This window comes from Myripristis murdjan, chromosome 3 (genome assembly GCF_902150065.1).
Source record: "Myripristis murdjan chromosome 3, fMyrMur1.1, whole genome shotgun sequence".
NCBI lineage: Eukaryota > Metazoa > Chordata > Actinopteri > Holocentriformes > Holocentridae > Myripristis > Myripristis murdjan.
In genome coordinates this window covers 32,234,072-32,254,018 of record NC_043982.1, presented here as the reverse complement: position 1 = coordinate 32,254,018, position 19,947 = coordinate 32,234,072, and the positions used below count along the sequence as shown (strand labels likewise).

Sequence of the window (19,947 nt, the reverse complement as noted above, 5' to 3'; positions counted from 1 at the left end):
CACATGTTTTCCAGGTTTTCAAATTTTGTTCTTATTTATCAAGCCGTGGTGTGGCATTCAGGCCAGTATGTGTGTGTACATATGTGAAATGGCACTACAAGATCAAAGAGTGCTTTAGTTGTACAAAGGTTTATTAAATCCGTTACATGACACTATAGCGGTGAGACCGGCATGTTCATTCACTTCTAACTTATTTACAAATGTTATTTTTGGAAGACGTGCAGAAAAGTGCAAACTGATGAAAACTGTCGCCCAAAATGGCCTGAACTATATATAGCCTTTTCCACATGGAGGGATTTACGCATAGCGCGCTGCAGGCTCCATACCTTCCTTCCTGCGTCACCGACAGCAGCACTGATCAGTTTCAAAAAACGTGGGCGAGGTCTTCATGGAACTACTCATTTGTTGAGGTCTTACGCAAGCAGGTCGTCTTTTTTTCTAAAATCACGTGTGTAGGCTACACAGGAACCGGAGGCAACAACTGGTAACATAGGTCTAATACTGGTATGTGGAAGTTGGGGGGGGGGGAACTGTGCCATAAACGGCCTGTCCTTAAAACACTGCACTGCGCATAACACCTTCCAGCTTAAACGGATATGCCTCCAGTTTTCAGATCCTTATGTGGAAATGTCTCATTAAAATGCACGTGGTGCTCTTACATAATTAAAGGACAAATTGTTTAATATAAAACGAATTATTTGTTGCCTCTATATGCAGTAACGTAACTTCTGTACAGACTCTTAAATGGTGGAGGAACTGAACAATGCACATGGCACAGACACACACACACACACACACACACACATCTTGATGCTGTGGCAACAGGCCTATTATCCTTCGGTTTGTTTTCTTGTCAGTTAAAAAAATGAAAGGAAAAAGGTCGATTTCTCACTTCTGATTGGCTGAGACGTTGTAAAACTGCACATGCACTCACACCCGTGACAACATAACGGCTAATTTCATTAGGCTACATACTTACTTAAAGGACAACAACAGCAACAGCAACAACAACAACAACAACAACAACAACAACAACAATAATAATAAGAAGAAGAATAATAATGGCAAAAATAGCAGGCCTGGTAATAATACGAATTATGAGAAGGAGGTGGAGGATGATAATCAGTCTATTATTAGCCTATTTTAAACTGTTAAAAATGAATGCGCAAACATCACCCGGCAGGCTGTGTTCTCACCGCTTTATTCAGCGACTGGAGAACAGTGGGGTTAGGCTGTGGCCACTCTGATGAGTCGTTTCTGTTAGTCAACATGTTTTTCATTTCATCTCAGTGAGCGGTCGTTTGTTGACGTCGCACCAACCTCCTTTGAATTTGTGTCAGTTCTGACGAACAGGAAAGCGGGCCTATGGAGAGGCGCGACGTTTGGGAACTGACGGAGACAACATCGTGTGGGCAAAAGGATTTGTTTGTTTGTTTGCTTATTTGTTTGTTTGTTCGTTTTACCAGACTGTGACAGTAGACAGGGTAAATGCATTTCAAAACAAACGGTCAGATCGACCCCCTGTCAAATGTGTATACGTAGCCAACAATTACAAACTGCGCTAAGGTAGCCTCAGTTTAGGTAGGCCTATGCCTAAATAGGCTTATGGGCCTGTGTGTAATCACGCGAGGATGTGTTGCTTAGCAACTGCGCCGCCACCGCGCAACTATTGGCTTGATGGAAGAGTAGCGTAGCCTATATTTCAGTTCTAATGTTTAGGCCTAACTTGGGAAAAGTTACGCCTGAATAGACGAAAGTTGATTTGCAAACTGATGATCGTCACAGGGAGCCTAATTAGCAACCATTTTTTCAGATTTTGTTCAAGAGCTGCAGTGCGAGGCGTAGGAGCAGCTTATGACATTATTCATTTGGTCTAATAGGCTACAATATCGCCTATTTTCCCATAGGCTATCTGAACCCCGCATTTCGCGACCGTCCATACAGACGGAAGAATAACATTCAACCATCATAAAACTGTAAAATAAATAAATAAATAATTAAAATAAAATAAAAGGCTAAAAATAGTTTCTCAATTTTACAAATATATTTGTATTACTTTGATTATTATTAAAATGGTGTGTCCATCGTTTAGCTCATAGGCCTATTGATTTCAGGACAGGTGAGATTTCAGACAGTCCCTCAACGCCTCTTGCTCTTCCCAAACCAGTGCAGCCTGAACAGAGGCCTGTCCCGGCGCACCGGTGAAGCGGATAACGGGACACACCGAGTTACTGCGCCTAGCTTTGGGCCCGTTCACTTGTTATGCACGCTGCATTCCCTCCGCTTGTAAATCTACGTCCGTTCCAGATAAGGGGCTGATGCGCTTGTATTAGCCGGCCGCCTTGGGTTTAATTACATTGTCAACAGAGAATAATTGTAATTGATTTCTGCTCCTCTTCCCAGAGACCGCTGAATGCCGGACTGATGGCAATGCTCACATATCTAGCTTTAATTCGTATGAGCCTGTTAATTAAAAAAAAAAAAAAGTTTCATAAAAAAGCAGCGGATGTGGTTATTCAGGCCTTTACCCACTAACAGAAAAAAATGTAGACAGAGATGCCTGTTTTGTCGCTACAGATCATCACCAGAGAGGTTCCTTATAGCACCGCGTTCAAATAGTTCATATAGACCCGTGATGATGGGAGTCTTTAAAGATAAAACCTCCCAAATAAGAACCACATCAAAACTTTTAGCCTGATGATTTTCTATTACTCATTTCGACGGTCCTAGGTTGCACAAAACCAAAAAAAAAAAAAAAAAAAAGAAAAGAAAAGAAAAGGAAAAAGAAAAAAAGAACCCAGGCAGAGCCTTTGTTTTCTGTGCTGGAAAGTAGGCTGATTTAAGTCTACATTTCCAAACAGGCTGCTAAAATAACCCAGACCACAGCGCTCCTGTGCACCAAATTACAAGACTCCAACTTTAATCAAGTCTTCCCCTGTCAGACCACACTTTTCAATTAGCCAAAACAGACTTGAAAACCACCTTAAATAACCGAATTAGAGGTTTTGTGCTTGAGCCCTGAGCGTTTCCTGCTATCTCATGCCCGTTAATTACATGAACCCGTGTAATTAATTGATCAATCCTAACTGCCGCCTGCAATGATAAGATCCGAATCCAGCTGAGGCGCCTGGAAAGCAGTGATTCAACTGAGGTCAGCCAGGGGCACACGCATCATCATCATCATCATCATCATCATCATCATCATCATCATCATCATCATCGTCATCGTCATCATCATCATCATCATCATCATCGTCGTCATCATCGTCATCATCATCGTCGTCGCCGTCGTCGTCATCTTCATCATCGCGACCAGAATCTATGTTCCGGGAATAATTTGTGTAGGCTAATTGATTCAGCAAGAGATATTAAATATAGGCTGTTGCTGACATTTTGGGTTTCAGTTTTCCACTGTAACATTGTTGTGGAGTCCATGGACAACCACAAATGAAATTGTACACGTTGAATTGATCAATCCCAAATAAAACCAGTGAGAGTAACAGTCTTTGGTCCTTTGCTTTAACATCTGTGCCAAAAACGGGATAGAACAGCTCTTCAACTGTTCAAAGTGTAGGCCTAATCCAAATTTGTTTAACTATGCCTGTCATTTAAAAACTAATTTATAACATTAGTATTTAAACTTTTAATCAACTGTTTTTATGAAATTATTCAAACTTGCACTACAGTCATACTTCTCTCAATTTTTATTAGAGCATTTCATGTCCCCCAGAAGCTTAAATATAAAGACAAATGAATGAGAGGATCAGGCTTTCATGTTTGTAAACCTTTTCAGCATGTTGGTCTTATTCTTCTGTTAGAGGAAAGGGGGAAAACTATGCTTGACACATGCAACAAATATCACTACAGGAACATATAAAGCAGAAACACACCTGCAAGGATCAGCTCTTTGCCACAGCTTTAACTGTTAGCTTTCAAACAGAAGCATATATCTCCTAGAGAAACACTGTTTTGCAAACCTATCCTTTGTCATTTGACATCATTAACCAGAGCACACTATGTTCATGCAGAAATGGCAGAGGACACAGAAGTAGAAATATATCAGCAGCAGGCGACTGTCACATCACCAATAAAACAGGCAGCCAACCCCAAAGTCTGTTCCTCCTCCTCACAGATGACTAGACTTTCTCCACATTGAAGATTCATCATCTCAGGAAGGAAAGGGAAAGTCTTTAATTGTAAGCAGGGCTGTGCAATGAAGTATGTAAAGAGGCTTTAGTCAGCCCTTTTTAAGCTTAAATTCATTTTGCATTGTCCCAGTAAACTCATGGAAGATGGATGATGCCTCCGGTGAGATCTCACACAGCTCAAAGTAGGACAATAAGGAGAATGTGGAGGGACAATTAAGGGAAATGCTTTGAAAAAACAGTTTTTTTTAGAGGAGAGCTGGCAATCAATTCCCCTTAGCGGTTTTTCTGTACTGAGAAGATTTGATAAAGCAGAGACATGCATGGCTCATTATACATGACATCCATTACACCATCACATACACGATCATATACAGGCTTATATAAAAAAAACACACTCACAAAGAGACCAATGCATTTATCATAGGTTTTTATTACAAGGCACAAAAGTTACAATGTTTGAAACATCAAAACTCTGTGTTAAATTTTGTCCTACTTCTTCAGTGTGCCAATACATGAAAGTTCAAGAAAACCTTTATTGTGTTACTGCTATTTGTGTAACTCCTCTTTTCTAGATGATCTCTTTGGTGCAGTCATCTGGATGTTTTCAACATCAGCAAGAGACAGTGTCTTCCTCTTAAAAAACAGTGATCCATTTTCAGTAGCCATGTGACGGCTGACATTACTGTAGGCTGTAAGTGTGTTTTCTGTCTTGGATGTCAAAAGTGACCAATAGGGAGCGAGGGTCCTTCTTGTTTTTACGCACCGTGATTTTCCCTTGAAGCTCCTCCCCTACAGAGGAAGGAGAGAGAGGAATCATAAAAAAAAAAAAAAAAAAAACCCTTATCGGTTAGCAGCTCATTTTGTGTTGTACACAGTGGGTGGGCAACAAATGTGTCATAGACGTTGAGGGTCTGCAGGTTTTTATTTCAAACAAACACAATGCCAGATGATTTCACTGTTTAGTTCTCCTGTCTGGTTGAAGGAGTGCTAATCAATAAGTTCACCTGCTGCAGTCTCTGTGTGAAATGAAAACCTGCAGACTCTCAGCACTCCAAAGCTCATGGTTGTCTATTTTCTGTGTGAATAAATTCTAATGACATTGCTTAAGTAAATCTGTGGAGTTAATCTACTGTCATTCATTTGGCTTCCCGCTGATGATCAGTCTCGGTGAATCTGGTCTGCAGTTTCTATAATCTCCATGCATTTATTTCCATTTACTAAGACAAAAAACTTAAAACAAGACAGAAAAAAAAATAAGAGTCAGTTGTGAAACAGTAGTATACAATTACTGACAAACATAAAGGAGAAATGAATAATTGCTCAAAATAGAATTCGTCTTGCTTCCCACAGCATTACAGGACTACCGAGTTCATGTTTCTACACTAGTGTGCAGTTTGAACAGTGACGCATTGACGCACACAGGAAAGATGATGTGTGTAGGGGCAATGTGTTTTAATTTATGTTAATAAGCATACATTAGTGCATGTGTGTAAGTGTGTGTGTATGAAAGCAGACCCGCACTAACGTATCCAGATGGCAGGGAGAATTAAGAGTGTTTACAGTATGATGCGCGAGCAAACGGGAGGCCAGGAGGAGATGGTGATGATTATGACGTGTAATCACTTTGATTAACTTCACGTTTGACTGCTGGTGGTAAATGAATGTGTATCCAAACGGCAAACAAGCATCCTCTCATAACCCTCCCACCCCCCCACCCCCCCCTCCTCTGCCAAGTATTCCTCATTGCTGGAGGTTAGAAGAGGACGGGCAGAGAAAATGCTGACTGTGATGTTTTCTGCAGCGAACCGCCCGCCATCACTGCTGTCACGTACATCGGAGCTGTTACCATGCCGACAATGTCGCTGAAGCTTTGCTGCTGGTGCCACACTCCAGGTCTGTCATTCCCTTACTGAGGAGCCAAACAGCTGCAGCAATGACACTGTGTGTGTGTGTGTGTGTGTGTGTGTGCTTTGCAAAAGTGAAAACCTGAGTTTAACAAACGAACAAGACTTAAACTGTGTAATTCCAAAAAAAGATAACATCACTACAAGTTACATTTAAGATTTGGGTGCTGAACAAAAGCTAAATCCTTTTGTTGGCGGGGTGCCAAAATCCATTCCTCTTCTTCCTGTGTCTGAGTAGTTACAGTATTTAGCAAATAAATCCTCAGAGCCTGATTTATTTGTTATGTGTTATTTTGTAATTCCAGTTAAACAAGAAAGACTGCAAGACAGCAAAACAGTACAGTTTACTGCAATGTGACTTTAACAGGGAGGGTTACTAAGAAGAAGAGGAGTAAGACACTCAGATGCTTGCTTTCCTGCTTCTTGTGCTTCGAATAATGACCATGAACCTGAACACCCCTGTCATTCAGTGATACAAAGAAAGCCAATTGAGCTCTCCATAACTGCAAAGAAGAGAAAAGCCCCATGTGCAATTAGCCAGTGGCTCCAGTTCCTCTTCGTTTAATCAATCATGGACAGAGGTGTGTTTGTGTAACGGCAGAGCCATATGCATTGTTGCAAATTTCAGGTGGTGTTCGATCTCACATGTGACTCCAAAATGCTGCTGACAGGGCTACTTGATTTGTTTGCAATATCATCATTTTGACCTAATGCACAATTTTACGCCTTTCCATGTCAACTGTCATCCAAGCAATTGATATGGGATACCTGCTCCATTTGCTCTATGCGCTTCCTTCACTGTTCAAAGACAAAGTCAGATGTATCTGTATATTAGGGGGAAAAGCTAGCTGAAGACAATGCCATATTGACTGAGCTACTAATTGACCCTTTTTACAGTGAAGTAGAGTGGGACAAAGAGTTACCATTTTGTATCAACCTCTCCTTGCTAGACTTACTACACCCTGGTGCTCTTGGGAGGTATAGCAGCAAGCTGCACTCCAACTCAGTTTTCCAAAAGGCTGGAAGAGGCTAAAGGAATAATTGCTTGACCGGTGGTAAACTTTTGAAAGCACAAAACTCGACTATAAAATGAAATAGGAAAGGTTGGGGATCAAAGACTTCTACCCTCATGAAGCCAACTTGAGTTAGGCATGCAGCCAACTGTGCAATTGATTCCTTACTTTTCAAAAATATAGAAACATTCAAACATAACCACCAGTGAAGTCTGTATCCAATTATAGAATAATAACAGACATGCTGCAACTGCACCAGCACTTTACCAACAGTAATCAGTCAGCTCATTCTCCCTGTAGAAAAGGGCCTTGGTGCCTTTGGTAGATGGGCCACGCAGAGGCTGAGAGAAAAAGTTAACCATGTGTGGAAATGAGCGGAGGAATGGAGCTGGTCTTTCACTAGGATGTCATACATCAACATGCCAGTATCATTAACCACAAGCAGTCCCATAGAAACAGCCCACCTCAGCCCAGTGCGGCCGGTCGCTGCCTTAGTCCATGAAATTACACCAGCAATACATGGCTCGCATTTCTGATTAAAGTGTTATCATTTACATTTTATACGTTTAGCTGAGACTCTTATCTGGGCATCATGCACTGCGTGCAAGAGTAAAATAGGCTGACATTTCTAATTACATGCAAACAGTGGTGAGAAGTGCAAAGATCAGAATTGTAGCACCCAGCGAGGGATTTACCAAACCATTCTAGTGTTTGCATGACGACCCTGTATATGAAGTGTTTGGAAAAGAAATCAGCTGAAGGGTGAAAGTGGGTTTTGCTGTCAATAATTAGCAATGCCACAGAACCTCATATTGAGCTTAACTCATATTATCTTTTCTAAATGCTAACAATAGAGCACCACTGATACCCTCTGACTACCTCACTGACATCCCCGAGTGATGCTCATTGCAGCATTTTGGTCCTGTCTCTTTGCCATCCTCCCTTTTCCTCAGTCTACCTCTCCCATCCTTTCCCCGTTCATTCTCGCCATTTTTACTTCTCTAGCTTCTCCTGTTCAGCAGGAGTGTGAAAGACAGGGTTGATGGGGTGGATATCCGAAGCACCTGTCCGCAGACACAAAGGCAGCCCGTGTTTTGAATTACAGCCTGACGCAGCTAGCCTCAGTCGAGGGTTTACATGGCCACCGCTCGACACCTCAAGGACCTTCAGAGTTCAGAGGAGAGGGGGCGAGTGAGCCAGAACTGGTGAAGGAGGGAGAAAGTGGGATGGGATGTGGAGGGGAGAGGCGGAGGAGGGGCATTGCCAGTGAAATTAGAATAAGAGTTATGGCACAACTCGGGACAGAGCGAGAGGAAGAGAGTCACCAAAGGAGGAGGGAACAAAGACTGTCTGACCAATGAAAACCCTGACAAACTCGTACTCCCATTTTCCAGCTGATGTGAATGGACCTCAATACAGATAACCAGGCCACCGAAGTACCTTGAGGATCATGGGACTTTCTTGCACAAAGAGTGACCTCCTTTCTCCAGTAAACATTAAGTGGGTAGAACTGTGAAAAAGGGGGAGGTTAAGAACATCTTATGAAGGACCCTCCTCTTCAATACACAAGCTACAAAAACACAGTAGAGCATGACAAATGATGTGCTGTTTAATTTATTAAGCTGCCAGCCAGGAGTATTTGCAGAGATGTTTTGTTCCAGCCTGCTGAATGCGTTCTCTCTCTTCTGCCAGCACCTCCCATAGAATCTCAGCCTCAGAGTTAATTACTCCACTCGTACAAACACATCAAATAGGCTTCTGTCTCTGCCACAATAAATCACCACAGACAGAGCCTGTATTAAAACAAACCACTGGATGTTTACGCCCTTCCCTCACTACAGTGGATCAAAGCTGAAGGTGCTTCTCGGTTAACACTGTAAAGGAGGAGGAGAGGCTGGTGTGTGCACGCGCGTGCACGTGTGTGTGAAAGACAGTTTCAGCGTCTTCAAGGTGACTTTAGAAAGTTTTCTTCTTTCACAGAGAGAGGGGAACATCTACCATAAAAGTGTGCAAGTGCGCATGTGAGTTTGTTTGAGTGGGTAAACGAGCAGTGTGTGTGTGAGTGTGATACGGTGTATGCGCGTGTTCGTGTTGTAAAGCAGGAGTGTAGAAGGCAGCCAGTGAACGCTGTTAAAAACTCCATTTCTGGTTTACTGCCACAGGAGGAGGCTTGGGACCGTCTGGGCATGGTGGTGGAGCAAGCACATCGATAACCTACAGCATCCCCTTGCTCGCTCACTCCTCTCCTCCTGCATTTTCTGCTTCCTCTGAACTTTTCCAACACTGGCTATATTGCTTAGTTCGCAATATGCCCATATAAGCTGCTGATTTAGTTGAGTCAAGTGTCAATTCAGGTTGCACCCGTCATAATTAATAGCTGATTCTGCACGGGCTTTGAAAACGTGCGTTAGTGTGCGTGTGCGTGCTTGCATATGTCTTGGCTCGTGCTCATGCTGTAACATGTCACAACACCCCCATATCACCCCTGGAGCACCCCAGATGCTCTGTTGGCTGTAAAATCAGCACAGTGTTAATCATAGTAACAGAGACAGAGAGGAAGTGAAAGAGAGACTGTTTTCAAGGCGGGTGTGTGTGTGCATCTATTTCAAATGCCTTCAGCATGCAGGAACCACCATATACACCACCAATGATGAGTGCTGCTGCAGATGTTGTTTCTAGAATATATGCATGTGTATCAGGGTCAGACACGAGCAAGGGCTCCAGGCAAAAACACCGCTGGTAAATATGTGCTGGAACCTATGATCAGGGAAATTTATCCTGTATTTTCGGGACGTGGAAGAAAACAATCATGCACACAGCATGAAGTACGAGAAAATGCAGAATATGTAGCAAATACATAAGTAAATTTTATTTATATAGCACCTTTCATAGACAACTGTGGTAAAAAACTAGACAGCTGAGAGTGGCAGATGACTGGTTGGCTGAGGACAAAGTTTCATTGAGAACTTCTGCCTGATTACTTCCAGCAGTTGTAAAAAAAAAAAAAAAAAAAAAAAAAAAATTAAAACCATCCTTAGATGTACAGTGTTTATTCTGAAAAATGCAGAGCAAAATGTATTATTTCATAGTTCAATGAAAAGGCTCTCCAAAAATGTCCCTAAAAATCAGATAACAGGCTCATAAGAATGTCCTGGGGAAAAAAAAGAAAGTTAATTTCTTACCCCAAATTGTACAATGTGTGTGTGTGTGTGTGTGTGTGTGTGTGTGTGTGTGTGTGTGTGTGTGTGTGTGTGTGTGTGTGTGTGAAGAGCTGTCCCAGTGGGAGTGAGTGATGACAATCCCAGTGGGAGTGAGTGATGACAATCGGCTGGCCTAAAACTTGCCTTACTGGAAGTGGAAGTCATTCAGAACCAAATACAAAGAGCATTCAAATAAAACCTTTTCCATTTGCTTCATGGAAACTGAGCATGTGCAAGCATGTGTGTGTATGTGTGTGTGTGTGTGTATGTGTGTGTTGTGGCAAGAGCACAACTGCACACCTGCAACAAATACATACACCCATGCAAGCATATATGCATTTGCGCACTCACACACAAAGAGAGAGACACAGACACACACACACACACACAGATCTAAGGTAAATGAAAGAGTGACAAACTGTCAGCTGGTGCACGGTCCACTGTATCAGATCGCCAAATGAAATCTGTCTCTGTTTCACTCCGCGGTATTTCACACATTCTGCATTGATAGCAAACCATCATATTCAGCACAGCTTGCAAAGTGAGCCCAGCTGCCGTTATCTGACCTAGTGGAACGGTGAAGTTTGCGATAGCGTTAGAGCAGCGTCAGAAGGTTTGATGCTCTTATCGTCCTCTCTGCTGCTGGAGGGGGATGAGCGGGGATGAGCGTGGCTAACAGGCCGCTGGACGTCAAGTTCCTCCCTGCCTCTCCAGGTCATTTATTAAAGTAGGCTCCATCTGATATCTGGCCGAGGAGTGGACAGCCGGCCCCCAGGCCCATCCATCCCCACATCAGCAGACACATCCCAATTCCCATTATGATAACGTACACTGCCCCGATGCTTATAGCGACGCACACCATCAGTAATAATACACACAGTCACTCACAGGACCTGCACGATAACTCATACCTTAGTAACAAGTAACCATCCATAACCTTTTACAGAAAATAATTTCTGTTTGCTGCCATCACTGACTGATACAACTCAACAGGGATTCAATTTGTAATAAGTTCATCAAAGTTTTTACCCTATTGGCCAGAATATAAGCTGACTCTGATTATTAGATCAGGAAAGACAGAGAGAACAGAGGATAAGGAGCGATGCAGACATTGCTTTTTCTTTCTGGCTGGTCAGTCTTGCTATCATTTATTTATAGCCACAGTCTCAACTCAGTGTCTTTATGATTATACAAGCCAATGCCTAAACTGACTTGCTGCTGCTTTTTCGATCTGACACTTCGTGTTGATGTAGGTGTGGTAAAGGGATGTCATAGGAATCAATAAATAAAAAATTGAAAGTGGCACCAACACTACTATACTGATACTGGGAATGCTCACCAGCATAAGACCAGTCAATATGGCTGGTGTGAGGTGTGATAGCTACCCAGATGATGTCACTGGAGAGGGTCTGGTACACTTAGATAGAACAGAACTTTAATTAATGTCATTAATAACACCTGTGTTTACCCTGAAATTTCATGTCAGAATGTTGTGAAAAAAAAAAAAGTCTGTTTCACTGGTCTATATTTCACATCCCTAGTCTACTGCTAACATCAAACTGCTGTAGTCTTTTGTCAATATAATATAACTATCATGCTGTTATATCAAAACATGTTTGATATATTTAAATACTGGAGATATTATGTCTGTACAGATATGGTTGCTCTTGAACTCATGTTTAAATTCTGGCATTGTGTTACTTGTAGTTGCTTCACAAGTTGCATCAGAACCAGTCATGCTTGTTTGCGTGGGTATTTAGCGGCTGTGAAGTGAAGTGATTGCTGGGAAATGCTGTTACTGGTTTACATCATAATATCTCAAAAAGCCTCGACAAAGCACACAATAGTTTCAAAATATTGCTAAAGGGTAATTCCGGTATTTTTGCTGGGCCGCACCACTGTGCGAAGAGAGGTAAAAGAGATGAACTCAGACCAGAAGAAGCCAAACATAAACAAAAGGTCTATATCTGTAGGGATCCTTTCCATAATGTTGTCAGAAACTTCCAATAACAATATGAGCCTGTCAGTGGCAAAAACAAGCACTTTTAGTGGACATATTTGACGGATGCAATTGCTCCCAAGGATTACACTGCAGCCCATTTTGCAGCCCATCAATAGGTTCTTTCATAGTGTTGGCTTTAGTGAGAATTTTAAATATTAAATATTAAAATGCACAACGCTGAAGCATGTCAGTTTCTTGTCACACTACTTGTCAGAGTAGGTGGACATGTATATGTCAAACATCAAGCCGTACCAGTTAGTAATGTTTTAGTCTGCTGATACAGCAACTCTATAAATATTTCATTGGTCAGTTATGAAGTATAGTTCTTTTAAAGTATCATGATTTAGTGGGAGGATGGCTATCAGATGAAGTTTTACATGCTGTCTCTGATGGCTGAATGAGATTTATTTTGATCCCTCTCTGACTCTATGGGTGACTGATAACTGGTGTCAACCACTCTGACTACATTGCCACCACAGACAGATCACCTGCTGTAGTCCACTATGATGTGCATCACGATACATGTGTAAAAAAAAAAAAAAAAAAATCAAACGCACAGGCAACAGAAAATACTATGACTTGCTAAATGAAACACACATGTACACACACAGTCACTATGCCCTCAAGACAGCGGTCCAAAAACTGTGCAGAAGCTCAAAAAAGCAAATAGGAGTAAACAGTGTTAATGAATGCTTTGGATCTATGTTGTGTGTTACTGACCTTCCTGGACAGGAACAGGGCTCTCCAGTAGGAAAACAGTCTGTTTCCAGTGGGTCGTGGTGGCCTGAGGACCCGTGGAGAACATCACCTGGCGGGCAAAATGTAACACCTTATCAGTATGAGCAACTCCACAGCTATTACTTCATTTATCAAGAGCATTCAATCATTAAAGGGAGTCAAAAATGCACCTCAGAGAATGTTCTGATTTTAGGAACCCTATCTTACTCTTCATTAACCAAAGTGTTTCATTTTTGGGGGAGAGAAAGGCACACTCAGGAATGGTTAGAGAAAGTTTAACCATAGTGCTGACACTGCAAGAGGTCCAGGTTTGGTTTTCTAGTCAGGCTCTCATGGCCCTGTAAGGTGCTCTTTAAATATTAGCGTCCATATAATAGTATACATTATAGCTTATAGGAAACCAAGAAATTTCTCTAAAAATGACATTCAAGTCATTCAGTGTAGTGAGCAGTCACAAGAAAGGTAAGAACTAAGAAAAGTAAGAATAGAGTAATAAAAGCTGAAAGCACTGTAACCCTTAATGGAGTAATAAAACTAGAAAGACATGCATCAGAAGGTTTGGTTACCTACTAAAGCAGAAGTGACATACACTCAAAAAGCACAAGACTTCTGTGCAAACCTACTGGATATCCTGAATGGGTCTTGGATAATGATTACCAGAAGTTCTCTAAAACTCTTGAACTGCTCATGTATTGTGTTTTACAATTAGGTTATTCTAACATTTCTATATTTCAAAACCTTATAGACTAGGTCTATAGAAGGTTTTTGTATTTATGAATTAGACAGATCATTCCACATTGCATTTACAGTCTTGGTTCCCATTAGAAAGTATAATTTAGTGTCCCATCCAAACCATGATGCTTGAGTCTCAGGTACAATAGGAAGTCCAATTAAAAGGCATGCCTGTGTGTTGCTCAGAGAGCTTGGCATTGCCTGTTCCAACTGGCCAGCTCTGCTGGGTAAGTGCTTATATCAGCAGTCAGCTAGGACGCCCGTCGATTGCCGGCAAATGCCTCAGGGAGGAGGAACACGCTAAAGCGTGAAAATAATTGAGTTTCCGTTAAATGGCTTGGCTGTTGCCGCCACTGCTTACCTTGTTGCTGCAGCCTTTGTCAAAGAAAATGTCAAAGTAGCCGACAATTGCCTGGAATGAAATATGAGGAGCATGTTAGAATGTGACAGTACAATAAACCCCTGGATTTGTTTGACTATACTCCAACTCTGACATGCAGACCTGGAAAAGCAGTAGGAAGCAGAATGCAGCTGAGACTTACACATGTGTGTTTGTGTGTGCGTGTGTGCACATGTGGTCTAGTAAACTATATTATTGGCTATGTTACAGGTAAGTTGGATATGAAGTGAAAATGTGTAGTACGCATATGGTGGTAGTATAAATCCCTTCCATAGCCATTTATTCAACCCTCCTTCCTCTCAAAAACAACTTGGTTTCTCATTTGGGCTGAGTCAACACCACGTCCCATGTGCTACCTTTCCCCTCATCTGGGAGACTTGTCACCAGACAAAAGAAATAAATTATGGGGCGGCCACCAACAACACTGGGGCAATTTTGCTGACATACTAAAGCAGCTTGGTTCACTAAATTAGCTATGGTGGCTTTTTTGGTGATGGGGTTGGTCTTCTAGCAGTGTGAAATATACTCAAGCACAGAGGGGGAATTGCCTAAGGACAATAAGTACAAAAATGATTTTGTTCCTCTAAAATGTGTGTGTTCTTCAGAATAACACCAACTTGCACTTAAGAAACTGCTTCCATAAGAACAACTCTCCTATTATCAGCTCTTGGGGGTTGTCCACATGATATTACATATTAATCACTTATTAAGTTAATAACTTTTATCAACCAGAAGAGACTATGAGCTCATTCTGATTCAAGCTCCATGACGATTGCATTTAGGTGGTAGGGTGTGAATAGATTACACAAATTGTGCTTCTGCTTCAGGTTGGGTAGGTAATGCACTTGGACATTGTGTTTGCTGGTAAGGATTGGTTAAGCTATAAACACATTTCAGTGGAGATCAATTCACACACCTCAACAAACTGAAAGAAAATCCAGGTCCAGAGTGCCTGGAGGTGACCGTTGTCAGATATGTGAGGTAAAAACCACCCCAAGGCTTGTTTTCCTCCCATTTCTCCCCCACTGGAGGAAGAGAGGCACTCTATCAATCTCAGGAGCGCACTTGTAGTGGCAATGATGCAGAACTAATAGCTTTTAATCCTGACGCAGCTGACAACTTGGAGGCTGGCTCTCACAGACAAAGAGGAGCAGAATCAATGCAAGGAAGGGAAAAGAGGAAAACAGAGGAAAAGAGAGAGGTAAAGAGGACAGGAGGAGAGGGAGTGGTAAAAAATGGAAGAGCATAGAAGGAAAGAAACTGAGCTGGGGAATGTGAGAGGGAGGGAAAATGAGAGAGAGCGAGAGAGAGAGAGAAAGACAGAGGTGGGCTGATGTAAAACCAAGGGAGCTTTTCTTATTTCCTTTTCCTGTTTTTTTATTGGCTTGCACCCATCTGCTCATAGCTTTTGTAACAGTTTCTCACAAATGGCTGCTCTAAGCAAGTGAAAACACACTGTATTTAGATTAATTCATAATCATGATGCCGTCATCGACCTCATGTTTAACACTCCGTACACCGAGCCTCCAATCAGCCTTCATCTACTCAGACAGACAGGGGCGGCACCGCTAGCTCAGAGCTAAACCATGAGAAAAGGACCCAAAGTGGATAAAAGAGCATGTCAACCCAATGCAATTATGGCTTTTAATGAACGCTACAGGACGCTCGGTGCTGAGGTAATTAGGAAATTAGCCGTAATTACTCGTCAGGCTGAGCGGATTCACCTCTCTCTGCCGGAGAAGCAGAGATCATCCTCATTGTGCCACACTGATGACAATGCCTCGTAAGCGAGATTGATTGTCACTTCTGCACTGTGTAGCTTTCGTGCCGCGCTGAGACAGGCAATTAAAACTCGGGCCACAAAGTGAAACTTCTACACGAAACCAATGGCTGAGCTCAGTGCTTCGTGGCTACATGAAAATCATACAATTAAAAAAAAAAAAGGAATGCAATTGGGTTATACATAAAATATCAGACAGAAAAATCTCCCAACGGGTAATAAAGACATTGATGACTAACCTCTGATTTGGACTGTGCGAAGCCTGTCACATGTTAATGCATGAGTGTTAATGCTTGTGATATAAACTGAGCAGGGTGATGAGCTTTTCAACCCTTTGGGTCCCATTATGGACCTAATAAAAGCTTTTATGACCCCTACTATAACACTAAGCAGGATTCAAACATTCACTCCTGATGATGACTGCAAAATACTGTTCATTAATCAAAGGAATCTGCTAATGGCCAACTACAAATATCCTCATTCAATAAACTAACGGAAAAACAGTTAAGTGAGGCAACACCACTGTGATCCATGACATAACTGGACAATTTTACATTTGTTTCACAAACGATGCTGTCAATAATCAATATTTCATAGCTTACAATGATCCCATACACTATCACTTGATTCTTAAAATGTCTTTAAGGTGGCATTTGCATCCCAGAAAGCTGGTGTGATACATTGCATCGCAAGAAGTTATTGATGAAACTGTCTTTACCGCTTTCTCTCCTTGTGTCTTCACTGGAAATCTACAGGGGCCTAGTTCAGGGTATGTCGGGGGTAGTGGGGGAACCTGCTTCCTGATCTAGTCTGTGTAAACTGGGTTTTTCAGTAATCGGAGTAATGCAACAAATGTAAACAGTATATCAGATTTCCTGGCTTAACATGGTCATTCATAGTAATCAGGGTTTTTGTGTACATGTAAAGGTAGTAAATGTTTTTCTCTCCTCGCCTGCTTTGATTTACCGCTCTACTTTCTAGGTGTCTAGTACTCAGCATAGAGAATGGCTTGTTGGGAAACAGCGTCTAAGCATTCTGGTTTCTGCCCTTGTTGTGTCTGAGATCCTAAATATGTAAAATATGTCTTTAAAAAAATTGTAAAATATACTAAATATGTAAAGACTGTAAACAAGGCAAATAAAATCAACAGATTTGACTGTCAGTAAATTAATCTTAACACTTCCTAATCCTAACACTTATCTTAAACTCAATCAACAGCCATTGAGAATATCTGAAGAGGAGAGAAGAAGAAAGACAGAGAGAAACAGGAAATACTAGGGAAAGGTGAGGGTAAGCTTAAAACATACAGACACGTGTACACACAAACACACATACACACACACACCAAAAACAGGACAAATCAAATGAGCGCTTTTTATTTTCATCAGTGTTTAGCCTTGGGCCCTGGCTCTGTCTGTGATAAGTGATGACAGTGGGCTTCCTGACGGCCCACGGAGGAGGCTTCGCAACACTGCAGCTCTCCGGCCCTCCTTCTCCGGGAAGAGCGGGTGGAAAATTAATAATTATCATCATGGATAACACCAACAGGGAGCAATTCATCATCGCTCCCCTTTTGCCCGGCTGTGTGTCAGCGCGCCGCGTGGCTTGGCCAGATACTATTTTACGGCGGTGGGGGACGCGGGGGAGAAGGCGGGGGGTAAGTGGAGGGGTGCTGCGAGAAGGGAGGGGTGGCGAGAAGGGAGGGCTAATGCGCTTTTGATGGGGTTTATCCAGGCGTGGAGGCTTCAAGCACGACCACCTCACGAGTGGGTTGGTGTGAATCCCCCCACCCCAGCATCTCTCAGCCTCTCTGCCCGACTACCGCTCTGGTGGTGTGGAGCAGGCAGCAGCCGTAACCCCAGGCTTAGCTACCGAGCAGCGCCACGCTCGTTTACGTTACTTTCAGCCAGTGTCACTGTTTACTGCTGTTTACTACCACTCAGACAAATATACAACCAAGTGAACTGTAACAGAAGGTTACAAAAGTCAGAGAAGGCATAAAATAGGCAGAGAGGGTTCTACATTTATAGGTATAGAGGTGGTAGAGGTTGTTGTCTTATACTGCACTTTGTCTTTAATGTTCTAATTTATTTACCTATGAAGCAGACGGCATAAATGACTGTATGAAAAGGTCCTATGTAAGTAATGTTTTGGTAATTTGGAAGGAAAAGGTTTCATGAGCTAATAAAGGGTTATTAAAGAGTTCATGCTGGTTGGTTGAGTGCCATTCAGGTGAAATCAAAAGGCATAAACTCAAATAAACTCAAGGTGGGACATGGCAGAGAAGATGGCTACATGTGCCACAGAAAACAAGTGAATAGGCAGCACAACGCAAACACCCCTGAGCTATGTCAGTGGTTGTCAAACTTTTTGGCCCGAAGGCACACCTTTTTCTTTTTAAAATACATATTCCAAGGTAAACTACTCCACAGCTTAATTTCACATAGTATGTACATGTCCATACATACAGAATACAATTGCACACAGCATGTATAATGCATACAGGATCAATTACATAGATACTACATACAAGTTATACATAACTTACTGATTTCCATGCTTTTCACCAAAATCATAGCTTTATGCAGCTATCAAAGATGAAGTAGTATAATTTAACTTTACAGAGCACTTTGTGATTTCCTATACATCTCCCCAAATGCCTCTGAACATCATCCAGAGACAGTGCCTGCACTTGTTACATTTAGTTTCCGTGGGTAGAGACAGCAGTGGTAACAGCGATAGTAATATTATAATAACAGCAGGTGGCTAGTGAAACTGGTCTCTCTGCCTCTTTTACAATGGAGTTGATTTACTCCCTGTATGATTCACTATGATTACATGCACACAAGAAACCAGATCATTGCACGCAATCAGTGTATAGCAGGAAATAGGGTAATGCGTTAACATGTGTTAACTTACTCTGATTACTCAAACCCTGTGTATACATACGTTCCCCAATAAATGGATTCCCTCCAACCTCCAACATTCCCTGGACCATTACTGCTGCTGACAGAGATGCTGCAGCTACTTGAAGCCATCCATCAGCCGACCTCTTGTGGGGATTTCTGAGAGCTTTGCCCTTCCACTACAGAGGGTGGAACAGCGGTAGATATGCTTTTTTGTTGTCTTATACTTATATAACACTGATATAAACTTATGAAGCATTCTTCAACGACTAAAAAACAAAGTTTTTACTTTCCAAGTGTGTAGTGTTTGGTGAGTTTATCCTGTCACTTTCCTTATCCACTCTCTTTTCTTGCACATGCACATACGAAAAACCCATTCAGAATTCAAGTAATTGTTTACATGAACCAATAATACGGTTTTCCTCTGCAGAAATCTAGCTGTCTTAACCTGATTTCTCTTCATCCCTTATCTGAAATATGGAAACTGGCACTCTCGTTTACATGGCATTTGAGATATCAGATACCTGTCCATACATGGCGAATATCCTGATTACTAATGTACATGTGAAAACAGTGATTGTTGAATATTGGTGAAAAATGGAGGCTTTAGAAACAAGTCATGCTCTTTGATTCTGAGAGACTGAAACCAAAACATTGTCAACATTTGGCCATTTATACACAGGATCAACAAAAATACACCAAACAAAAAATAGGACTGAAAATACAAGCTACCAGTAGATGTTTTGGTGTGACGACGATTTAGCAGGGATTTTTCCATTAACAGTTCCCTCCTAATATGCTAAGAAACGTCCTTGAAGTTGAAGAGCGCCTGCTCTGTCAGTCTGGAAGGCCATTTTTGCCTGTACTATTTAAATATGATGGAAAGTGGGTGAGAGATGGATTACAGAGGTTATTTCCTCTGAAGCGCTACAGTAGCTACGTCAGCAGCAGTGTGTGACAGCGTTGTTGAAATTAATTACCGACAGAAACTCTTATTCTCTCCTGCCATTCCATTAGCATATATCATTTTGAGGCTTTAGGAGTGAATGGGGATATTTTTTAGATGTTCTATAATTCCCAGCTCTCAATATGAGTTAAATGGATTACAGCTGTGGAAGACCTGC

General features: G+C 41.8%; 1 protein-coding gene across 3 annotated transcripts in view; it reads right to left on the bottom strand.

Moving 5' to 3' along the window:
• Positions 1–4,560: 4,560 nt before the first annotated feature.
• Positions 4,561–19,947, bottom strand: part of prmt3 (protein arginine methyltransferase 3) — a 56,736-nt gene continuing 41,349 nt past the window's right edge. For all 3 annotated transcript variants that reach the window (XM_030079875.1, XM_030079858.1, XM_030079867.1), the window contains exons 14-16: positions 14,099–14,149; positions 12,988–13,075; positions 4,561–4,937 (exon numbers count right to left, since the gene is read on the bottom strand). In XM_030079875.1, coding sequence (XP_029935735.1) covers positions 4,828–4,937; positions 12,988–13,075; positions 14,099–14,149 — 249 coding nt within the window. In that variant the 3' untranslated portion in view covers positions 4,561–4,827. The remainder of the gene's footprint in view (positions 4,938–12,987; positions 13,076–14,098; positions 14,150–19,947) is intronic.